At 28.4% G+C, this 26125-nt stretch overlaps 1 protein-coding gene across 3 annotated transcripts; it reads left to right on the top strand.

The window, feature by feature from the left end:
- The first annotated feature begins 922 nt into the window (after positions 1–922).
- Positions 923–25380, top strand: LOC107445296 (uro-adherence factor A). Of its 3 annotated transcripts, none has more exons than XM_016059656.3 (8): positions 923–1139; positions 2850–2924; positions 3745–3817; positions 6607–6674; positions 13652–13738; positions 14694–14837; positions 16839–16975; positions 17545–25380. In XM_016059656.3, exons 1-8 carry the CDS (start codon positions 1095–1097, stop codon positions 24296–24298), a joined length of 7383 nt encoding a protein of 2460 aa, XP_015915142.2. In that variant the 5' UTR covers positions 923–1094; the 3' UTR covers positions 24299–25380. The 3 variants fall into 3 exon arrangements, with proteins under 3 accessions (XP_015915142.2, XP_015915146.2, XP_071033847.1); XM_016059660.3 differs by having other exon boundaries at positions 6588–6674; XM_071177746.1 differs by lacking the exon at positions 13652–13738 and having other exon boundaries at positions 933–1139.
- The last annotated feature ends 745 nt before the right edge of the window (positions 25381–26125 follow it).

Raw genomic sequence — 26125 nt, 5'->3', positions numbered from 1 at the left:
TATTGCTGTCAGTTAAAATCCAAACGTCCCTCTTGGAGACATATCCTTATAGACAACCTGAAGACAGTCCCTAGAATTATATAATCCTCATAGATTTTGATAAGTGACCCAAAACAGAATAGCCACCATAAAAACATTCGAAGGATAACAGAGATTCAATGAACTGATTACCCTCCTAGTTAATGATGATTCACATTGAATCTGATGCTAGTTTAATTTTATTCTTATTTAAAATAAATTATTGAGTATCCTTATTTTTTAACATTACATGTTTCTTTAGTTTTTTGCTTCACAATGTTAGTAAATAATTCGTAATTTAATTTATATAAAAATTGTAAAAGAAATACAATTAAAAAAAAATTGAAAAGAAGCTTTTAAATTACGATTATTAACCTTCAAACCATATTTTCTAATCAAATTTATGAATATTTTCTAATCAAATTTATACTATCACAGTTTTAATAAATCGTAATTTTTGGTTGTGATCGTAATTTTTGACAGCAATTATTTTTCTTTAAGAAATAATACTAGCGAAAAAAAGGAATTAATTGAACTTCCTAAGAAAAGCGAAAGAATAGAGAAGTTCCGATATAGCTGGATGATTGTGAAAAATAATACCACTGGAACAGGAACGCTCCGAAAATTTTTTTCTTTCTATGTTTCTTTCATAACTATGTTAAAGTATGAATATAAAATTCAAAAAACTTTCAAATGTCGAGAAAAGAAAAAAAACGAAAAAAAAAAAAAAAAAAAAAAAAAGATTTTGGAGATGTAACAATTTNACGTGAGAAGCATGGAGTCGAAGAATGAGAAGGAAGAATTTTTTGCACCTTCGGTCGGTGAGTGATCAGTTACAGAGATTCGGCTTGTAGCTCATGTGGAGCGTTTTGAATACTTGGATATTTCGGTATTCTTCGAATTTGAAATGAAATGAAATGAAGTGTTTGTATTCAGAAAATAATATATCAAGATTTTTTGTGTATTTAGATTAATAATGTTGACGTATTTGTAAATAAATATTAGTTAACTAAGAACCAATAATACATGCAAAATCATATACACAAATCAAAAACTTACACCTTATTTAAATTGCGATGGCTGAAAGATACAATCGGTTTCATGAAAATCGTGATTATGAGGTATGATTACCAAAAATTTGGTTCATAATCTAATGATTATTAACTAAACTTTATTTTATTAAAAAAAAAAAGTCTTTCTCGAAAACTTTATCAACCTTATAAGGCTGGTATATGTATCTATGCTTTATAATTTTTTCTTTTGTAATGAGCTGGGTCTTAAAAAATAATACCAGGTAAAATATGGAGTTTTGACTTGAGATAAAAATTTTTACTTGACGTAGTTTCATCAATATTAAATCAAAAATAAATTAAAGTATTACATTTTTCAACCTTTAATTAAGTTTTATTGATTTGTGTTGCTTTTTTTTTAGTATCAGTTTTAAAGAGCATTGTAAATATGATTTAAGGAAGTACCTACCTACTATTCTCAAGTTTCTTTTACGATTCTCATAATTCTGCTCATAAGTCTGTGAGATTCTTAGATCTATTGTTAAATCAGTTTTAACGCTGCATGTATAGTTGATTGTATATTTTTAAACTGATGTTTTGCGGAGTTTAAAATCTAGAATGAAAGTTATTCTGTGCTAAAATCCAAACATCAACAAAGCAAATGAACCACATTACCAATTTTAGGAAGCTTTCTGAAAAGTGATCTAAGCCAAAATAAACGTCTTAATTTGGGGGATATTTCCGTTGCGTGATCTGTCCCGCCAACTACAATCGCCAAGGTGCTAGATAGATTTTAAACTTGCAAATCTTTTTTAAAAAAAACATGTAGATGTTTGCCTGAGGGGGGGGGACTGCGAGTTATACCTTTCTAGTTGGTCCCTTATTGTGATGTTTTTTTTAGTTTCTCGCGGGCCAGTGTCTGAAAGTTTCCAAGACTTGTCGATAATTCTACCACAGATCACAATACAAAAATCTCCCTTTAATCTGGAGATTTCTGGGTAATATCTTTACGAGAAACTATAAAAAATAACTGCCAGAAGGGGACTAGCTCGAAGTTTATAACTCATAGCCTCTCCATTGCAAATCTGACATTTTTAAAAGTGTTTGCAAGTTTAAAATTTTTGTGCCTAGGCTGTAGTTGTTGGCACAAACAGATACTGAAATGTCCTCCAATTTTTGGTATAAGATATTAACAACATTATAACCTGAGATATTATAAACTAAGATATGTATAAGACTAAGATTTAAACATTATAAACTAAGCTATTAACAGCATTATAAACTAAGATTTATAATAAATTAACAGTATAATAGATTAAGATACATTCATCAAAAGTAGAAAACTTCTTGATAAGCTCAATAGTCAAGCAAAAAGCTTTTTTCTAAAAATTAAGTATTGTAAAATGCTTTAAAGCATTATCATGAAATAAATAAGATTAAACGTTGCCTCTTTAAAAATAAGCCAATTAATTTAAACCGGAATATTAAAATAATCTGTGTCTAGTCTAAATGTTACATCGCTTATCATTGTTTTAGACATCAGTAACAGTTAATTTGATATAAATCAGTTGAGTTTTTTTTTTTAAAATCATTGATCTACATTTTTGCTTTTTGTTGGTTAAATGACTTCTTATATCATCAACACTGTAAAATTTATCATTAATATATTATTGTTAACTCAATTGTTAACTTTTGCTATAGATTTAAATATCTTTATATTCTTGAATTTTATGTTTGTAATGGTGCATGTATGTTTGTAATTTCCAAATTTTATTTATGTATCATTTTCTTATTCAAAGTTTTGTATATATTTTTAATTAGAGCAAGAACATTGACACCTACGATGATGGTCTTTTGGAGTTGGAGCAATCCTCTATGGCTCAACCAATTCCGGAGGTAATAAATTTTGAATTGCAATTTGTTCAGACAATTAAATCTTTGCATTTAATTGAAAAATTAGTGTATGTAATTACGAATTTAAATTTGAATATCATCTGTAGAAATGTTTTAGATTATTTTAAAATCCAGCAATTGTTTATTTTACAATAGGCTAGATATTTGTTATATGAAGGCAATTCTTCACATTGCAAAATTTATAAACTTTAACAAAACTGTGTAACTCAAGATATGTTTTTTATTGTTGCAACAAGTATATTGTATTTTATGCAGTTTTGATAAATGCTTCACTACTATAGTTTTTTGATTAATAAAATTTATAAAATATTCACTATTTTATTATAATTTTTGAGAGTTCATTGTATAACAATCAATGTTTTTAACCCCTTCCTTCTCGCTCCCGTGAAAATGACGGGGTGAGGTTTTGCCCTCTATTTCTCACTCCCGTTAAATTTCCAGGCTGGAATGTTCATTAGTAATGTGCCAAAAAGAATAAAACTAAATCATTTCTTTTGGCCGGAAAACATTTTATTTCTCATTATACACACCAGATGGCAGTACTAGGATATTTTTAAGGTAATTGTAGATAGTTAGTTTAATTTAAACTAGATGTAAAAAAAAAGGCACTTTTATGATCGTTTTCTTGAAAATTAACTGATCGTTAAGGGGTTAATGCTTGTTAAAATTTCATGTGATTCTCTTCATATAATACTAACTATTATGCATAAGATCCTTTTAGTACTATTTTTATTGCATTGTAGTTTTTATTTTAAATTTTTTTTTTGTATTGCTTATGTTTTTGTTTGCTGTGTGTGTTTAGGATAATTTAGGATATCAGTTACTACAGAAACAAGGATGGAGTTCTGGGAAAGGCTTGGGAAGAACTGAACAGGGTATGTTGTCATTTCCCATTTTAGCAATTGGCTGTAAAAAAATAATAAATAATAAAAAAAGTAAATAAATAAATAAGATGCTTTTAATAAAATCCGTTTTTGATATTATATATATATTTTGTGGTATGGTGCCAATTGGCATAAAAAATGCTTTTAAAAATATTGGATAAAATTAGAAATAAATAAAGTTTCATTTTGAGTTTAAAATCATTGTTTTCGTTCATTATTTATTGTTTGTAAATATATTTCCGACCAAATTTATATCTTTTGAAATGATATTTGAAACACTTATTGGGATAAAAACATTACTTCCTGAAGGTGATAAATTTTGTGCATAATACTTACTGCAATGCAGTTTGCATAATAAGTTTTTTTCCTGCCTATTATCAATCAAATTTATTGTTAATCTTATTTTATTTGTTTAAATGTAGTTCTAAATTAATATTTGTAAGAATCTGGAATTATAAAAATGTTTTCAAATACCTTAATTTTTTTTAATTAATTTTTTTAAATAGGCTTATTTGTTAGAATAACCGTATCCCTAAATTTTGTCAATGGTGTTTTTTAATTTTTTTAATTGATTAACTCTTTGTAAATTTTCTGTTAATTTTTAATTATGAGTTCATTTTCAAATATAGTGGGATTTTTGTAAATTCTATTATGTTAGATACTAGCTATTTATAAGGATTTGAGATATTAATTTGAAGCTCTCACCAGTTTATTAGAATCAAGGAAGAGCAAAAGTATAATTGGAAAGTTAGCTTTGTGTAAATTCCTAAATAGTAAAATTTTTCTTTCAAATTTATCAAGAAAATTTAAATGATAAATTATTAAAATATTTTTAAATATTACTGTCAATCAACAGTATTATTTGTGGAAAACTCTATTTTTTCTTTTCTATTTATCAATATACGTAAACAATATTTTTTGTTCAGCATTTATACCAGATTTTCATATATATATATACAGTGAAACCTCCTGTTATGGACACTCCTGCAAAANTTATAAGGTATTGTGTGTTGACAAGTTTATGATTATTTGTGGAAAACTCTATTTTTTCTTTTCTATTTATCCAATATACGTAAACAATATTTTTCGTTCAGCATTTATACCAGATTTTCATATATATATATATTTAGAAATTTAAAAAAGTATTTCTACATATATATTTGAGTTGGACACTCGTAAAATCGAAACTGCATCTTTAAAAAAAGGGAAAGTGAACACTTTGTCTAAACAGTAGAATATATTTTCAATATTTTATTTGTGCATGTATAAATCAATGATTTTTAATGTGCAAAAAGTCTAAGTATATAAAATATTGCTATTATGAAATGCTTCCACAAAATTAAATGAATGATTAGTGGATTAATCATTAATAATAAATGTTTTCAATATTCAAAATATCCTTTTCATAGAGTCCTTTTTGGGATAGACTAATTTTGGTTTTATGTCCTGATAATTTGTTTGAATTCCAAACTCTGCAATTTAACATTAGCAATTTGATTGCAAAATAAACTAAGCATAATAGTTTTATTTCATTATTTAAAATTGTGATATTTTATGATTTTTCCCGAAAGTTTGCGAATAGCTTGTTTCATGTTCATTTTAAATAATTATTTGTGCAAATATTGTTGTTATGCTTTGAATAACGACTATCAGCCATATCAGTTGTTCTTTGAAAAATTTTTTTTCGTATCATTCTTCACTATTTTCAATACCCTGATAGATAAACGGTCTTAGTTTCACTTAGTATTAGAGGTATAATGACTATCGATTGTGTATCTATTCTTCTAGGTTAGGGGTGCACAGCCTGCGTCCTGCGTGTTGAATGCGGCCTACCGTCTGTTAATGCGTGACCCGCCGGGACTTCCGAAAGCAATAAAAAGTTTCTTTTAATTTGGTTAACAATAAAACATTATAAATTTTCTTAAACTAAAATATTCAATTCAAATTTATATTACTCTAAAATGTGTATGGTTCTTGCACTTTCATTCTGTAAGCTTCTTTTTGGTTAGAACTTATATCCCCCCTAATATTTATGTATTATGTATATTTGATAAATTAATTATTGTGAAAAGTGGAAAAAGTTTTTTAAAAAAAGTATCAGTTTTTTTAGTTTTAAATAAATTTAAATAATTAAAAGCATTAAATTTTGCAAATATGTTATTAAGTTTATTGATAAAAATATTATGCGCTCAGAACACTAATATTTATATAAAAATTATCATATTTGACACAAACATGACTAAAAATGCGTGCGGCCCTTTGTTAATCTACCTGCTGTGCAAGTGGCCCTTCACTCAAAAATGTGCACCCCTATTCTAGGTAAAGCTCAGCGTACTGAGAATTATTTTTATGAAATATTTCAATCTAAAAGTTAGTTGTTCATTACCTTAGCAGATCCTTAAGGCATTCAATACACACTTTTTTTTCTTGAAAATGCAATGGTTAAAGTGTGCAATTCTTATTGAAATTGGCATCGTCTGCATTAGAATTTTAAAATATTACACTTTTTTCTTTATCACTTTGATAAATAAATTAAAAATTTTAACATTAAAGTGTACATTTTCAAATTTGTTATAATTTTTATATAAATGGAAGTGATTTATTTGTATGTATTTAGACCTTTTACCTGCTAATAAATGACTTGTCATTTATTTTATTACATAGGTACTTTACAAAATCAAATCTCTAGTTTTAAGTAACATGTTTCACAATTTGTTGCATTGTAATTTTTAGAGTTAAATAAGCTCTTTTGCTTTCATAGTTATTTCATGACACTCTAGGTCGCCTTGACCCACTTCCAATTGTGATGAAGGAAGACATCATGGGCTTTGGACGATGGGAAATGGAGGTAAGATCAACATGGAAAGGAATCTTATCGGCCCATTTTTACACTTGAAAACAAGAAAAAAAATACCCCTTTTTTATAACGATCTATGTTGATGCTTCCACTCATTATCTTCTTCATTTTTTTACTTATTTGTAACATTTTTTTAAAACTATTGTGCACAGCAGTTTATGAATTCAGAGTAGGCAACTTATTGTTATAAAAATCTGAAATACAAAATTTGAGTAAACATATTTGTTGTGAAAACACAAACGATCCCATCTTATCCAAAAAATGATGTGAAAAATATGTATCAGAAACAATTAAAATTAGGAACGAAACTTGGAAAAAAATAAGTATAAATGAAAATTATATGTAGCATAAATAACTGGAAACCACTTTATAAATTAATGCTGAAATTGTAAAGTAATAATCGAAATATTTTTAATCAAAATCATTAAATGGTTTTTAGGATACTATTTGCATAAAAATGCTAAACATAGAATTATTTTGTTATTGATAAATTATCAAAATAATTAATTTATTAAAATGAAAAATATTTTTTGGTGTTTTTTTAAAAAAAGTAAAATTTTTTTAAAAATTCTGAAGTTTTAAAAATTATTGAGGGGGCATGTGCCCCCTTCCCCCAATGGTACACCTAAGTAAACGATGGATATTGAAGTCAAAATAAAGTAGTTATTCTCCCAAATTTGTTAAAAGCTATTGAATTTTCTATCTTTTGCATATTTTTACTTTATCTTTTTACTTACACTAAACTAACTTCTATTATAAGGACTAAAACAAAATATTAAATTTTAAAGTATTTTTTTTCCATGTTAAAACTTATTGTTTATATTCACATATTTTTCTAAATATTGAATAACCCATGATATTACAGCTATTCAAGATTTGTTTGTATAATTTTTTTAAAAAATTTTTAAAATTGGTTTGTTAATGGTAATCCTTGTTCCTTTAATATTTTGATGCCAGCTCTTTGAAATAATTCTTGGGATTTCTGACACAGAAGTAGGTAGCAGAGACTTTTAATTGGATTATATTGTTGATTATTTACCATATATAGGTAATATGGCAAACTAAAATGCTGGTATAAATTAAATTAATGCAGGCTTGAGTCTGTTATTTAATAGTTAAATGCAATCAGTGTAATTATTATTTGTTTTAACTTTGTTTAATCGTTGATCTTACAGCAATTGAATTCAGACATTATTTTATAAATTTGAATTTAAAATGTATTTTTTTAAAGACTTTTATTATTTTGCTTTGCAGTTTTAGTTTTATAACTAATTTTTTAAAAATTATATGTGTGGCAAGTTGGTATACGACTTATTTTTTAGCTGAAATTTAATTGTTTTTTTAAAATTGTTTTTCAAAAATTAAATGTACTACGTAGCTTAAATTAAAATGCTTATTTTGATTACAAGTCAAAATTCATTGTATATTGATAAAAAGTTTTTTAAACATGCAGTATTTTAAAGTCCGAAATCAATTATAGAATATAATGTAAACCAGCTATTTTTCAAGATCACTTTCTTAACTGCAGAATTACTAATTTATTTTGCAAATATACCAAAACTTTGATGTATTAAGTACTTGACTATGTTAGCAATAAAAAGATATTTTATTACCAAAAAATTCTATGTAGCAACTAAATTTATTCTTTAATATAGCTTTTAGAAACATCTTGTTATAGAATCGTATCAAATAATTCTTATCAAAAGATATCAATATCTACTTGTCTTGAATTGCAGAAAGCTAATATGTATTCAAAAAACGGATATCTTCATAAATATATAAGCTGTATTTAATTATTTTAATTTAACATAGTCTGCTCACAAACGAAGTAATTCTGAAATAATTAATTCATATTTTTAAATATTTTATTTTTACTATGCCATTTTATGTTTTAAATATACATTAATGCATTATGTACCAGGAGGTATCAAGTATTTCAATAAATATTCATATTGCTTTGAAGACAAAAAATTTTCATTCTTTTGAGATGTATCAAATATTTATCGAAAAGGGTACTATTTGCGTATATACAGGTACCAACAACTGTATATCATTTTAATTAAACCATATTTGCTTGCATTATCTATTCTTTATAGTTAAATTAGTAAGTAAAATGTTTTATTTGCTTTTTTAGTTAAATAATAATGTTGTACTTTGCTTGATTTATTAGTTTTGATTAGTTTTGTTTGATGATAGAATAGTTTTTTTAGACGTTGATATTAATATTAATGCATTATTTTAAAATGCAAAATCTCTCTACTTTATAAGGTATTGTGTGTTGACAAGTTTATGGATTATTCATATTATTTTTTGTTGAACCTAGTATGATAAGTATTCCGCGATTATAATTCTTGGTATATTAGTATTATTAAGATTTTAAATTTTGATATGGTTCATCATACATTATTTATTTCTATCGTTTGAAGATTTCATAGATTTTTGCTGTCACTGTCTATTTTCAAGCTAATTTAATTTAAATGGCTGATTGAATTATCATTATCCCATGGGAAACAGGAAAAACTTGGAACTGTCAGGAAGTTTTATTTTGATTCTAAAAAGCAGGGAGTACTTAAAAGTTTTTATTTATTTATTTATTTTTTTACAAAATCCTGGAAAATTTTTACATTATACCTTGAAAACAAATAGTCTTAGAATTGTCAGTAACAGTAATCAGTCATTGAGATTCAAGTTAAATAATTCTAACATCCATCACAAATATTTGTTGTAAAAATTTTACATTATGTTGAAATTTTTCCATCCTCATTCAATATTTTATTGCTCAAAAAATCAAATTTTTGACATTACGTATGGAAAAAAAAACAAAGCTTTCTGATGAGAAATTGCATAGTATAGATAAAATATGGCTTCTATTTTCATTGAAATTTTCCTGATATACCTGGAAAAGCCAGAGAATTTTTTTCTGAAATTGAGTGGGAACCCAGTTAAAGGTAATAATGAAATTGGATGTAGTAATAATACAGAAGGCTCGTCTCTGAACGCTCTGCCCACTAACCCCGACTTTACATTCACACTTTTCTTAAACATTAATATTTTCCTCAAAAACACAGAACATTTTGTATATAAAATGTAGCTTTATGTAAGAAAGTTTTATTAATCTGTTAATCATAACTAAAGATTTGAATGCCTAGATTTGAAAAATTATCATCTGCACTTTAAAAAACTTATTCTAAGAATACAAATTGTGTGATGAATGAGAAGAAATAAATGAGAAGTAATTGTAATTGTTGATTAGGCTTCTAACAATTCAAATAAGGAATGGATTTTATCGCTCTTTAATAAAAAAATTTTATTCTTAAAAATTTCATTATAAGGTTTAAGATTTATATCCGGCAGCGTGTAATCTCTTTTTTTATTTTTTATTACTATTTTTAATTGACATTTACTGAGGCCAGAGCTCATAAATTAATGATATCATGATGGAAATTTTTTTTTTCTGCGACAATGGATATTCAAAGCAAAAAAAAAAGCTGATAAATATCTCAAAAAAGACCCTTAAATTTGTAATAAGTTTTGAACAAATTGGAATTTCAGAACAAAATTTGTGACATATTGGCAAATAAAATTTGTTCTTTTAGCACATCTTTCAGCAAGTTCAAAAATTAGATAATTAATGTACAAAGCTGATTTGAATGTGTTTATGATCTAATTTTTTTCTATTTAGAGCGGGAATCTAAAACAATCATTTGTTTTACGCACCACTTTAAAGGAAAATTTTGAAAAATATTCAATTTTGTAACTTTAGATAAAGATGGAATTAGCTTTACTTATTTTTAGCTTTTTTTTTAAACATTGACTTAAACATGTTGAATTTTAAAATTGTTTTAATACATCTAGTTATTAGTACTTATCAGTGTAACTAACTCAGTTGAATAGTTTAAGAGAAATAAATATTCAAAGGTTATTTAAAACCGGAATTAAGAGAAATAAATAACATTTTTGAATATTTCATTTCTTATTCAATTGATTTCATAAAAATTTTAGATTGCGACATTTTTATTGTGATTTTAAAAATTGGTTCAATCAGTTAAAAATTGGTGTTATCAGTCTGAAAAACATCTATTTTTTTAAAGTTAATTACAACTGCAACTATTTTTTTGCAAATGTAGTTAATAGCTGCAACTATTATTATTTTTTTTTAAATTTATGATTACAAACAACTATACAAACTGTAACCACTACTTAACTACTTTTAGGTGCTAAATTTAGCTGGATGTCTTTAGAAGATAAATAATTTACTCTTATGTTCATAATAAAAGTTGTTTATTGAAAGGATTATCCCCCTGCAATTTTGTGAAAAAATTTACTTTGAATAATTAAAAGATCTTTTTTTTTTCATACTTTAACTTTTTATGTCTTTTTTGACAGTGAATATTTTTAAAAAAGAAATATTAGAAAATTATCAAATATTAAGGATTTTATTTAGTGTATAAATATCAAGTTTATTTAACTGATAAGTGGAGCTAATTGAAATCGATCATCAAAATTCTTAGTGCATCTGCTGATGATCTTTTATAAGATTTGCACTAATCACACTCAAAAAATTATGTTTGTACCCTATTTCTTCACTAAATTAATTTTAAAAGTAGTTGCTAAGAATCAATACAAACTAGTGTTTTTTTTGTTTTTGTTTTTTGTATCTACAATTTTTAGCATGAAATTATCTTTGCATAAAAAAGTTTTATGTATGAGTGAAAAGATAATTAATTAGTTTCAATTGAAAATATGGTGCTGAGAAAAATCTCAAATTGGAATCAGATGAACTCAAGACTCGGAGGCAGGCTTAAAAAGAGATGGTTAGATGATGCTGCAAAAAATCTTACCATTAGGAAAATTATTAATTGGAAATCAAAGCCTAAGAACTGTAAGGTTTGGAGCAACATTGTTCCACCTGTGAAAGTCTACAATAGGCTGTTGCGCCATAAAAGAAGATGAAATTTCAAAAATAATACAATTGTAATCTGCCTTAATTTTTTTAGATGAACTCCTTAAACTATGAAGTTAGCTTCATAGTACATAAAAATCCAACGATTAGGTCGAAAGTAATATGATGGTTTGCAACTTTTTTTATTTTATGCACTGCAGACAATTATTGCACACAAAAAGTAAAAACTATTATTATATTTTTTTCTTCTGTTCTATTTTGTGTATGTATATATGTATATGTTTGTGTATGTATATGTACAAGAGTTGGACAGAGTAATGAAAACACTTCTATGCTAACTAATTTTTTCATATTTTGCGAGAAATATTTAGAGAATATTTAATAAACTTTAGAAATGTTTAAGTCATGTGATTTCTCATACATATCAGCACAGTTTAAAGCTTTTAGAGGTTTGTGAGACTGGCAGTAAATTACTAACGGAAAAGAATGTTTTTGAACACCCTATGCCAAAAAATACAGTGAAAAGCTTGAAGCAAGTCAATTATGTTGATTATCATATGAAATAACTGCACAAAGTTTTGTAAACCTAACTTAAATATTCATGGATAGATGGACATTTTTGTGGAAAACCAAATTTTTTTTGACTTATGTTTTCTTACTATAACTGCAGAAATATTCAATAAAATTAATCAAAATTTTTAGAGTAACTTTTAATTAATAATAAAAATATGATTTTAAAATTTGAAAAAAAATTTGTAAGATATAAGTATTTAAAGTAATCCTTTCATATTACTCATGCACAGAAAAATTGTTTAATTTTTTTTAATCTTAATTTTGTTTAGAATTGAATTGTATCTTAAGGAAGTCTGATTTAAATATCTTGAAAATGTAAAAAGTTTCTAGCAAATTTTTATGTAGCTTTTATATTTTTTTTAATCAAAAGCTCTAAATGATAAGCGTTTTTCCACAAATTTCATTTTGTATCATAAAACAAAGTTTCATAACCAATGCTCTCATAAATGATGCTCCGAACTACAAAATGTGATGGTATTATGAAATAAAACATTATTTAATAAGGTGTGGTCCTATATTATGCCGAATCTTGTTTAATAGTAGAAAATTAAATTCTTGTTTAATAGTACAAAATTAAATTTGTGGAAAACCCCTTATCATTCAAAACTTTTTTTCCAATTGAACGAAAATTACTTAGAAAATTGCTCCACTTTTTTTATTTTTAAGATATACAAATTGGACTTTTTTCATAAGTTACCAAGTACGATTCTAAACAAAATTAGGAAGGGGAAAAAAGTTAAATACTTTCCATACATGCACAACATGAAAAGATTACTTTAAATACTCGTATTTTTCACTATTTTTAACCAATTTTTTTCAAATTTGAAAATGACATTTTTTAATAATTAAAAATTACTCTAAAAATTTTGTTTAATTTTATTGAATATTTCTGCAGTTATAGTAAAAAAATGTAAGTCACCAAATTTTGTTTAATTTTATTGAATATTTCTGCAGTTATAATAAGAAAACATATGTAACAAAAATTAGTTTTTTATAAAAATGTCCATATCTTTTATGAATATTTAAGCTAGGTTTATGAAATTTTATGCATGCAGTTATTTCATAAGATAATCGACGTAATTGGCATAAGCTACAAGCTTATCGCTGCATTTTTTGGCATAGGGTGTTCAAAAACATTCTTTTTTATTTATAATTTATTGCTGGCCCCTCAAATCTTTAAAAGCTTTAAACTTTATTGATTTGTATGAGAAATTGCATAACTTAAACACTTTTAAAATAATTCATATGTGTGTGTATAATATATGTGTGTGCATATATATTCAAAAGAAAGGTCTCATTCTTAGTAATTAAAATATTATAAAGAGTTATAATTATTAAGTTGATTGGTTTCATATTTATTGTAATTGTTCTTGTTTATCTACTTATATAATTTCTATTGTTAGTTTGAAGCAAAGCTTTGCTTTAGTTGCTCTGTTGTGTCCTTAAAATAACAGAATGTGAAATTTTATATACTTTTTTTTAATGTGCTTAGATGGATTATGCAGATGAAACAACTGAAAAAAGAAGAGTTTTAGAAACTGAAAAACAAGATACTGTTGAATTGCAACAAAAGTATAAAGTAATAACCCAATAATTGTATTTTCCCAAATTATTTTATTTGTACAATGAGCTGCATTTTGGAAAGTATTAACAATTTTAAAGATTCTATTGATATTGTTTTTTTCCCCAAAGAGATTGGGAGCAGTTAATTTCTTAGGTTTAGAAAAATTTAATAATTTAGGATTTACTGTGGGTAGCTTGAACTCTGAATTTTGTGTCTACATTACTACTTACCTACTTAGTGAAACTCTTTCGTGATCAATTTTAATTAATCACCAATGTTTAATAACTGACCCAAGTATTTTACATCATAAGTTCAACATTTGTTAAATGAATTACAAGGGCATGATATTACAAGTAACTATGATGTTCAACTTTTACTAAGATTGTCTTTATGCAAATAAATTTTACAATACAATGGGAAAAACAAAAACATTTTTGACTAATATCTTATCATAGTATCAACAGTTTATTTGTCAAGACAAGGCAAGGTTTCATCCTCTGAAAACTCTTCAAAATTGAATATTTCTTTTAAATCACGGCAAGTTGTTTGAGTATTTTCGTTTATTTTTTTTCACAATGTTACGATCAAACATGAAGGAATTTTTTTTGTTTCTTAATTAAGATCATAGATAAGCTACATCATAGATTTTAATTTGACTCACATAACCACCAATTTACTGGTTTTCAATAAAATTAGAAATGCTAAGATGAAACAAATCTGAAACTTAGTCCATTAATTAGAAATAAATATATAATTCTTGAATTGATTAACAGGTTGATCTTTTCAGTAGTCAAAATAAGTTTTATAAAAACTTTTTTCATCCATATGTACACAACGTAATTTGAAACATTTTGGACATTCAACCATAGTGTTCTGGTTTGAGAGCTTTCGTTTTAAAACATAATTTATTAGGGATACAATCTGACTTAACATTCTATTTTTCCTAAAATGGTAGTCCTGTTTTTTTTAGGCTGTGCAAGAAAAAGAGAAAGCTGTTCAAGAAGGTTTAGCTAGTTTAAAGGCTAATTTTTACTGTGAGTTATGTGAGAAACAGTATTACAAATATCAAGAGTTTGACAATCACATTAATTCTTATGATCATGCTCATAAACAGGTAACTATTTGTATTTTGATGATTTAACAATTAATGACTTAATTATTAGCATGTTATAGTTAACACAGGCAATAAAAGAGGTTATTGTATGTAAAAATATTTGTATGAATTTTTTTGGTACAAATCTGTTTTGGAGGTTTGTAACCAACTCATTAACCACAATTCCTATATTAGCTACCTATTACCGTAGTAGTAGTAGTACTTATTTTATTTTATAACTGTCGTTAAACAGTCCACCCAATTTTGAGTTTACGGCTACCAATGTTCAACACGGTAGCCTTGTAATTTTGAACCCAATCCAGAATGCAAGGGAACTTCTGGATCAAGTATTTGAAGAAATTTGCCTTCTTGGAAGACTTTTTGATGTTCACATTTGCGTTACATAGAGAGGAAAAATTCCCACTGTTAGCCTAACGGCAAGGGGACTCTAACCCATGATCTGCCGACCACTGAGGATATTTTATATCAGCACTGTGGTCAGTGTGAGCTGGGTGGGGAATTCGTATCGACCAGTCATCACTGGGATCAGTAGTACTTATTATCACAATTAACTAAGTATCGCTTGCATTAATAGTAGCTTAGCAATTTTATTACAGCTTACTGAAATAGATTAGTACCTCAGTGTACCTATTAGTACCTCCTATTTTAGCTCTACGGTGATTTGAAAAAATAAAAAAGAATGAGCATACTCAGACCATTCTTCTTGATTTGCTGAAATATTTACTTTAAGATAATTTTTTGAACTGTTGTGAAAGATAAAAAGTAATAGCAAAATTGTTGCACATACAAAAAATAGTTATTTGTTTGGAAAGAGCTTCGATCTAAAATCATCACCAAGAAAATAATTAAGGCTCAAGAGAAATAGGCAGCTTTCAACTAACTCTAAAATAAGTAGCGAAAATGAGAATTAAGATTTAAGGTATTAGAAGTAGAAAATGTTCTGAATCGTATCACAAAATTGGAGAGACATGAATTTGATAAATTTATTTATGCATATTGAAGTCTCTATTTTTCATTATTGAAGCTTACTGAAATGTCGACAGGATAAACGTAAATAATGCATGTATGCTAGAACCGAATGCATAGCATTTTTTAAAAGTGCTTATGTTTTAGTTTCCGCTTTTTTATGACCTTTAAAAGTAGGTAATATTCATTGGGTGTTTAAAAAAAGAGCCTTATTTTATCTTATTCAAAAAACGCTATTTTTTCTTTACCATACCATTTTTCACCATGAATTAATAATAAAGTATTGTTTTTACTCTGGGGTTATTCATCTACAATGCATTTTGGTGTACCATAGTCCATATCGTATGGAAGTGCCATAAATTTAAATAATGGATGAATTAGTTGCAAATTTTAACACTTAATTACTAATCTGTTTGGGGTAATCAAAAAGTTCATTTGTTCTATTTCATAGTTTTAAGAGTATTTGTTCTATTTCATAGTTTTAAGAGTATTTGTTATCTTTTTTAATCATTTTTTATTTTAAAAATGTTTTAATTTTATTTAATTATTATTTGATACAGTTTTGGTATTCAGATTTATTATATAGATTATGAGTAAAAATATTGTTTTTAGTAAGATTAGTTAATATATTCATTTGTAAAGTATATTTTAAGAGTAAAAAGCTTTATTTAAAAGTAAAAAAACAATCATTTATCAACATTTTATCTTATTTCAAGATTCCTAGGTTATAGTATAACAAAGTGATGATTTTTATTATTGTTATTATTATAACTTTTTTCAGCATCAAAGTTGTAAGTCTGATTTTCGCAATATGAACCATAATATTAGGTGTAGAGTTTTTAAAATTTAATTTTGAGGAAATAAATAATTAATTCTTATTTTGTAATAGAAAAAAAATGCTAAAACAATAAATTTAAAATGATTTTAAACCTTTCCTTCATGCAACCATTACTTGCTGGTATCCTTTTAAATTATAATACATTTATTCATTATGTGAATTTTTTTTTAATGTAATTAAAAAAAATTTTTTTATAGCGTTTAAAAGACCTCAAGCAAAGAGAATTCGGCCGTAATGTGGCATCTAAGTGGAGAAAAGAAGACAAAAAGAAAGAAAAAGAGGCCAAACGACTGCATGAGCTTGCAGAAAAACGTGCACAGCTTGCTGAAATGAGGTTTGTTCACTGTTATACCCTAATTAAAATTTTTGTAAGCTTGAAATGGATTGCAGAAGGACATATTTGTAGGCATTCATCAGCAACAAAAAAAAAGCAATATGATTTTTGTAATTGTTTTTCAAGTTTGTAATGAACAAAGGTATAGCATATAGTTCTCCTATAACTGTATCTTCAATAATGTAAGTTCTAATTATTTATTGCACTAAAAAGCATGTCATACTGGCTATTTCATTTATTGAATTCAATAAAAAGCAATGAGTTTTGCTTATTTTTACAAATAATTTAACCAGCTGTAAAGCAATGAGATTCCTGGAAATATTAAAACTTTCTTATTCTGGTATAAGGTTTAGAACATATAGTTATCTTTTTTTTAGTAATCTTTTTTTCCAGTTAGAATTTATATTACATAACTTGCTTTCTAAAGAATCTCATTAAGTATGCTTTCTAAAAAAAATAAAATAAAAATTAAACTGAAATAATTTTCTTGTAATTTAAAAAATATTTTCTCATAGTTTAAACTAGTAAATATTGTCTACTGAGATATTTATTATAAGTTATAATTTCAGGGGTCCAATTGAAATGGGAACTGGTGAAAATTTCATACCTGGAGGTGGTTTTATGATTGTTGATGAATGTATTGTTCAGCAACCTTTACCTAAAGATGATGGTGATTGTACTTATTCTCCAACACACCCATCTGAAGATGTTAGTGATCCGGGTGAAGAGCTAATGGAAGACAGTAGGCATTCAGACAATCCTTACTCTAATTTAAATTTTGCATTGGACAACAACTTGAATTCCTTTGATTCTCACATAACAGAAGAAGATCAACAAATCGATAATTCCTATCCTATTGAAGAACCAGAACCTAATTCCGATTCTGAAAGCTGCCAATTACCAGAACCGTTATCTTCTAACGCTGAATTTCCTGTACCAGATGAATTGTGTGAAGAGGAAAAGCCTCCTCTTGAAGAAATTGAGGAAAATCACGTAGATACTTCTGAGTGGTCTGACCTTTTCCTAAATACTATTTTTTTCTCTCCTGACGATGTGGATTTGCCACCTCTTCCTGGAATGTCTCTTCCTATGGAAGCAGAACCTCCTTGTACTGTTAAATTAGAAGAACAAGACAAAAATGAGCCTGTCTCTAAAAACATTTTAGAAATTCCGGTTGAAACCAAAGAGGAAGAAAGTGTTGTAGAAAGCATTCAGTCAGATTTGAATCTACCTCAAACTGAAGACACTTTTGTACCGAAATCGCTAGTCTTGCTGGGGAAAGCTTTAGCTCGAAAAAGACTTATGGCATTTTCTCAAAGTTTGAAGTCGAATGCTTCTAATTCTGATTCTAATTCTGGAAAATCTAGTGCTCTATCATTCAGTTTATCTAAAAAAGCCAATCAAAAAGTTAGTGCGGGTGTTGTTGCAGTTTTTAAAGAAGAGGAAGAAGATAGTGGTATGAGTAAAGAAGACGATGTTCAGGCTGAAGAACCACAAAAAGAGACTGAACAAAAAGCTGAAGATGACAATCAGCAATCTTCTTCAAAATCTGAAGTATCTGAATACCCTATTCGTCCACCTGAAGTATTTTCCAAGAAACCAAATTTTGGATTCCTAAAGTTTGTAAAAACTGATATGATTGAAGGCTCTGAAAAAAGTGCTGGTGAAAACAGTCCATCAGAAAAGTCTGATGAAAAAGTGCGCGATAGTAAAAGCTCGAGTTCTAAAAAAAGAAGATCTGATGAGGAAAATTTTAAAAATTCTGATCGAAATTATAAATCCCGTGAGAGAGATAGGAGAAAATCTCTTGAACGACGAGATAAGTCTTCGGAGCGTAGGGACAGATTATCAGATAAGAGAGACAGGTCTTCAGAACGAAGAAGTAGGCACACAGAAGGAAGTTCAAAATACAGAAGAACAGATTATTATGATAGAAGGAGATCTCCTAGCAGAGAAAGAAGACGAACTCCTGAAAAAGATAAACGTTCTTATGAAAGGCAAAAAAGGAAAAGGTCTGTAGAAAGAGAGCAGAGATCACCACATGAAAGAGAACGATCAAGAAGGTCTGTAGATAAAGAGCCAAGATCACCACAGGAAAGAGAGCGATCAAAAAGATCTGTAGAAAAAGAGCAGAGATCACCACAGGAAAGAGAGCGATCAAAAAGATCTATGGAAAGAGAGCGACCAAAAAGATCTGTGGAAAGAGAGCGATCGAAAAGATCTACGGAAAAAGAGCAGAGATCGCTACAGGAAAGAGAACATTCGAAAGGATCTGTTGAAGAAGAGCAGAGAGCATTGCAGGAAAAGGAGCAAACACAGCCATCTTATGAAGAAGAGCAGAGATCGTCACAGGAAAGAGAACAACCAAAACCCTCTCATGGCAAAACAGATGATAAAAAGGATCTTAGTAATATTCGAAATAAGCATTCAGATTCTAAAAACATTCAGAAAGCTGATTTAGACAGCAAAAATACATTTGAAGTTAAGAAGAAAATTATTGAAGAGGCACATAAAACGGTCATGGAATTAAGTGAAGATACTAAAACAAGCTTAACAGATGTAGAAGCTGAAATCAAACACACATTTGAGGAAGAGAAATCAGCTTATGCATTTGCAGGATTTTCTTCCAGTTTTGTGGAATTAAAAGAAGAAAGTTCATTAAACAGAGACTGCCCTAGTGTTAAAGCAGATTTTGGCATAAAAAATTCTGTGGACCCTCTCGATAAAGAGAATTCTCTTGGAGATTCCAATATATCTTTTAAAAGCAACCATTCTAACGGTAGTTCAGATTTGTCTCATACTATTAGAGAAAAAATTAGTAGCATTAATGATTATGCTAAATCTAAACATAGTAAGAAAATAGCATTTCCAATAAAAACTGGTAATAAATTAAGTAGTAATGAAAACTCAAAGCAAGATGATGACCAAAATTCTGTTAATTTGTCTAGTGTTGTTGAATTGCAAATGACTGATGAATCTAAACCCAGTAAAAAAAGTTCAGCAAAGAAATCTGTTCAGGAAGAAACTATTCATGATCTTACTTCTAACGAATCACCTCAAACACAATCCCATAAGCTGAAAAAAGCGAAATCCAAAGCTGTACCACCCGTAGGGAAAAGTACTAAACACCCCAAAGTGAAATCCAAGATTAAAAAATCATCACATAGTAAAAGTAAAACTGATAAATTTTTGATGAAGATGCTAAGAAATAAAACTTTCAAGAAGTTTTGTTCAGAAGCTGGTCTCGACATCACTGATTCTAGTACAAAATTTGAAGACACTATTCGTGTGATGTACAAAGTGATGAATGAAAAGAAAAAAAAGAAGGAAGTTGTTAAAACCAGTTCCTCCTCCAGCAGCAGCAGTGATTCAGATAATGATAGTAGTAGTAGTAGTTCAAGCAGCTCTTCTGATGCTGAAAGTAGCTCATCAAGTAGTAGCTCTTCGAGTTCTAGTGCTGAAGAAAAGAAAAAAATTAAAAAGAAAAAGAAAATTGCTAAAACTGCTATTCCTACTGAAACTGTAATTTCTGATATTCCAGAGAATTCAAAAAGCTCTAAATTGTGTATTGATTCACCAAAAAAAGATGTTGCCACTGTTGTTCCTATTCCTGTAAATAAAGTTGTGAAACTTTCTTCTGATAAAAGTGACAGAAAAAATAAGTCCATTGTAGAATCTTTTGAAAATTCTAAAGAAAAACTAGAAATCGATGATAAAATTACATTGCAAAAATCCGAAAGTAAAATCTCTACACAATGCGACTTACCAGACAAATCTGAGGAATTAAAAATACACGAAGATTGTGTAACTAAAACTACAGACGAGTTTGATTCCAGTGTAACTATTAAACAAGAAGCCACTGTTGAATCACATCATACTGAAGATAGTGCAGCAAAGATAGTTACACCTACCTCTGTATCAACGCTTAAAGATAATGTGAAAATAAAAAAGAAGAAAATAAAAGACGAAGTTTCCGAAAAACTAGAAACTGAGTCTAAAAAGAAGCATATGAAGCATTCTGATGATGGTGCGATTGAAAAAACGAAACTGAAAAAGCAAAAGCATGACGCAGAGAAAGAACATAGTAAAAAAGAGAAAAAATTAAAATTGGATTCTAAACTGCATAATAAAGAAAAAAAGTTGAAGCTTAAATTCCATGTACGGTACACAAAAACAAAGCCACCAATTCAGTATTGTTTTAACAGAACTACTGAAGATACCAAAGCTGTTTTGAGTAATTCCAGCTCAGAGCATAGTGATGCTTCTCCTCCTGCTATTAAATCATTGTCAGCTCTTGATGCTCTGAAGACTTGTTACGCTCAAGTAGAGAGCCCTACTTTGAAATCACTAAAGTATGATACAGATTCGACTGTTGATTCTTCGACAAGCTACAAAAGAAACTTAAAAAGCAAAAAATCAGCTAATAAAGCTGATCAAGTTGGTGTGAAAGCTGAGAAGTTGGATTTCACTGCTGCAAGTTTGACTTCAAAAGATGTTAAGGTTAAAGAAATCGCTCCACCTATAAAAATCAAATCCAAATGGGACACTGATTCAGACAGTAATTCTGGAATGGAATGGAGTCCAGAGTCAAATAGTAATTCTTTGACTGTTGAAGAAACCAACCCAGTTCAGGAGAAAGATCGACAAGACAATAAAGCTAAAACTGAGGAAAGTGATAATCATGAAGGTTCAAGCCATGCTTTAATTGTGACTGAAGATAAAAAAGACTCAACCGTAGAAAAAATTTCTCCTCAAATATCACATGTTAGTAATTCAGAAGAAATAAAAGATGAACCTCAAAGTCTTCTTCCAATACCGACTGAAGTTCCTGATGCTAAACCACTCAAGACACTAAAAAACAATGCTCCAATTGATATTAAATCCGAAAGTTCACCTAATTTGATTGAAACTTCTTGCCATAAGGATGCTTCATCTTTGAATTGTTTAAAACAGGCATCCGATTCATCTGTTGTCAAAAAACCTGAATCGTCCATTATATTGGAAACAGATGAATTATCAGAAAGTCGGAATTCTGAATCAACGATTCATAATCAAGCTAATACTTCAGGTGAGAGTACTGTTCTAAATTCTGAGTCACTTGAAACAAAAGAACCATTGTCAAGTGATTTGAACTCTGAATATGATGAATTTATGAAATTGCTAAACTTAAACGGATCTGCTGGTGATATTAATATATCAAAAAATATTAGTGCAGATAAACATCCTGTTAAGTCTTCAGTTGGTATTATTTACCGTCACGCTAGTAAGATAAAAGGTGAAATATTTCCTTCATTAGATACTATTCCAAAATCTACAAATTCTTCAGTAACTATGAAAGCACTGGTTGAAAATTTGGAAGAAAAGAATTGTTCTACTGAGCCAAATGTAGAAATTAAACATTCTCCAGAATTTGCCGAGATTGAACAAGTTAGTAATTTAGACCAAAATGAAAGTAAAGTCAAAGATGAACCGAATGAGCATCAGGACAATGAAATGATCATTGAACAATTAGCTTCTGATTCAGTTACTATTTCTAATTTTGTTGATACACAAGATGTATACTTCAAAGTAGGTGGTGAATGCATTCCTAGTCAAGAAATGAAACAGATTCAACCAACACTAAAAATCCAGTCAGTAGACACTGAAAATCAAACTTCAAATGTTATAGCAGAATTTGTAACTTTGCCTAACTGTGCTATGATTGAGCAAGAAAGCATTAAAAATGAAGAGCTTAAAGTAGACGACATGCCTTTTCCAATGAATGAAGATACATCAGATTCTTGTTCAGCAGTTCCTCTGTCAGACCAGCTATCTAGTTCTTTTCAGAATGTAACACAATTTAATGAACAAAACCAGAGTGCCACACAATCTGTTGAAGAAAAGAAACACAAGCGTAGTAAACGAAGCAAACACTCGAAATCTAAGAACAGGTATTCTTCTCCTCCTCCTCCGCCACCACCGCCTAAAAAAGATAAGACACAATTATCAAAAACCAGTGCAACAATTTCTGAGAGTGTTACTAAAGAAAATGTCATCATTAGTAGTGATAATTCTCAAGTTTCTAGTCTTACAAACAGCCTAAACAACGATCAAATACCCGCGATGAATGCATCACAAGATGTATTTGCCCAGGCAGAGGCACAGTCTCATTGCATAACTCAAACTGAAAATATCTCTAATAATTCTCCATCTCTGAATGTAAATAATCTTACAAAAACTTATTTAGAATACATCCAACAATTACAGTTACAACTAATTTCATCTGGATTTACGAATTCTGGAGGAGAGAATGCTTTAGCAGCGCTATTGCAATCCTCTCAGACAAGTGATGTTGCTAAAATGCTAGCTAATTATGTGAGCATGAGTTCTGCTCTCCTTGCTGTCAATGCAAAAAGTGGTAAAGGAATCATTTCACCTCAGGATAAAGCTGTCAGCAGCTCTGTAGTGGATGTTTCAACAGCATCGACATTGGATACCAGTGAAGCTGTGTCTTCATCTGCTGAAATATCTGATCAAAGTTTAATAAGTCCTTGTAATGTTCCTCTTTCTAAAAAACTATCAAGTACAGAATCTAGTTCAACTAATCTTGAAAATATTCTCGTTTTTTCTTCTGAAAAGAAAAGGAAACACAAAGAGGAGCATAATAATGTGTCAGGTAACCCCTTAATTGCTGTTGCATCATCCACATCAGCTCCTTCTGGCTTGATTGCTCCAAAAGCTGGTATTCTAGTGACACCATCTAGAGATTCTGACGCCCAACCCAAAAAAAGTGTTACCTTTGCTGATGGTATACCACCTACTAAAGATTTATTTGTTGGTGCCATCTCACCGCCACCCCCTCCTCCACCTCCGAAGGAACGTAGACATAAAGTGAAAGTAAAACATATACGTAAAGTAGAGAGGGCGAGCTCTCCACCTCCTCCTCCACCACCACCACCGCGGTCACCTCCTCCACCACCGCCTCCACCAGGGAAACCAAAAACAGCTGTTGCTGTTCCAGTTCCTCAAACAACAGTGGATGCTTACCAGCAATTACAGACAGTGCAGCAATTGGCGTATTCTGTTGGCCAAGTGCAGTGCACTGTTAATGCACAAGCTACAGCTTATACTGTGCCTTATGCTTATTCTGGCAACTATCCATTGTACACTGCTGCTCCCCATCATGCTGTTCCACCACAGTATTCTTACCCCCCTCCTCCTCCCAACTCACAAGTTTACGTAAATCCTCCCATGCAAGTACCATATCCGTATCCACCACCAACCGCAACTCAATTGCCTGGATATCCTATGCCACAGCAGCCTCCCGGCCCTTCCCAACAATAATGTGCATTTTTCTTTATTTGTGATATATTCTAGAAATAAATAATGAATCATCCGACTACTATGGTTTAAATACTCATTCAATCATCAGAAATCATTGTATCATAATTTGTTAATAAATAATCCATTTATCATTCAACCATCTAATTAATTTTCATGTCTCTTTTCGCAATAGATTCACATCCTGTACATTATTCATATTCTCATTTTCGATGTTTGCATAATCGTTTGTTATCGATGATAAAAGTAGCTGTGTGGTGATATAATCGATTTTTTTTTTTTTTTACTTTCGTATGCTTTACGTATTGAAAAATACAATCATATGTAGTATTTTTCACAAATTGCTACTTTAAAATAAGTGTTATTAATATTATTCAAATGAAATTTAATTATTGCATGCATTATGTAATTGTCACTTTTATAACAAATGGTATATAAGCTTTTGTTTTAATATTACTGTCATTTTTTATTAATGAAATTGCAGTAAGCTTTGAAAAAAAAGAAGAGAGATCAGTTAAGTTATTTCAGTTGTTATTGTTTGCAGTATAAATCTGCTTTTTGAAAGAGAAACACAAAATTTATGATTGGTTTATTGCTTTTTGGATTGGCATTTGGTAAAAAAATTTAGGGTTTTTGGTTTGGGGCTATTAGTCAAGAATAATAAATTAGTTTTCAAATGACAAGGAACTAATATTAGGTTCAATAATAGACACTATCTTTTTATCATTGTTTGAATTTAAAAATGTATTCCTGACAGTTATTACTCTTGACTGGAACTGTTATTGGAATCAATAGTTAATACTGTCTTTTATCTTTGTTTAAATTTAAAATATATTACAGACAGTATAAGTTACTGCAATTGTTGATTTTAAAAAATTTTACTGATTGTACAAGTCACACAAAAAAATTGGTTTTGTTATTTTTTATTGTATTGTAAAGTATTTTTTTAGGGCTAACTCTTTATGTTAAATCTGAAAGATGTATAATTTGTTCCTTGCATGACTTTCTGATTTTATGTTCTACACATTTTAATTTTTTTTGTACAGATTTGTTTGATTTAATAATAAATTGTGATTAGAGTGTTATTTGTTCTTTTTTTATGTTTTCATTCATTACTTTTTTTATGTTATATTTATTTTATATTATATTGCCTGACTCTTTTAAAAAATAAATAAATAAATGACTACTTTAACTTTTTATTTGATATTCAAACATAAAAACATTTTGGTTATTAGTCCTTTAATGTGCTATATTTGAAGTAACATTTAAAAAAAAAAAATAATAGGACAATGAATATCTGTAACTGTCAACTGAAACAATTTTGTTTTTCGATAAGATTTTTAATTCCCTGTTCTGAAATCAAATAATAGAGGAGTGGGTAGTTGTCTCTTGTTTTATTCAGGCTAAAAGGCAAAAAAAAAAAAAAAAATTATAAATAAATAAAAAAAATCTAATAATAATAATAAAGTAAAAAAATAAATAGAATAAATTTTAACAACTTATCTGTTTGAAATATGTTAGTAAATAAAATTTAAAATAATGAACTTTCTGCACAAGTTGAAAATATAGACAGTCATTTGCGAGATTAATTCAAATAATAATAGTAATTGTCTCTTGTTTTTATTTAAGTACTTGCCATGGGGCAAAATATATATACAGTGGTGGCCAAAAGTGTGGACATTTTTTGAAAGTTTCATGCTTTTCAACTTTGTGTGCTTGTAGAATATATTAGTTTTCACTTAAATACAAACGTTTACATATCAAATTGAAGGTAATTTAATGTAGATCTGTGTTACAAAAAAAGTTATGCTCCTTTTAGTAGAACAAACA

Source organism: Parasteatoda tepidariorum, chromosome 2, assembly GCF_043381705.1.
Source record: "Parasteatoda tepidariorum isolate YZ-2023 chromosome 2, CAS_Ptep_4.0, whole genome shotgun sequence".
Lineage (NCBI taxonomy): Eukaryota > Metazoa > Arthropoda > Arachnida > Araneae > Theridiidae > Parasteatoda > Parasteatoda tepidariorum.
Note: the sequence above shows the minus strand (reverse complement) of the source record. Positions and strands in the feature narration are given on the sequence as shown.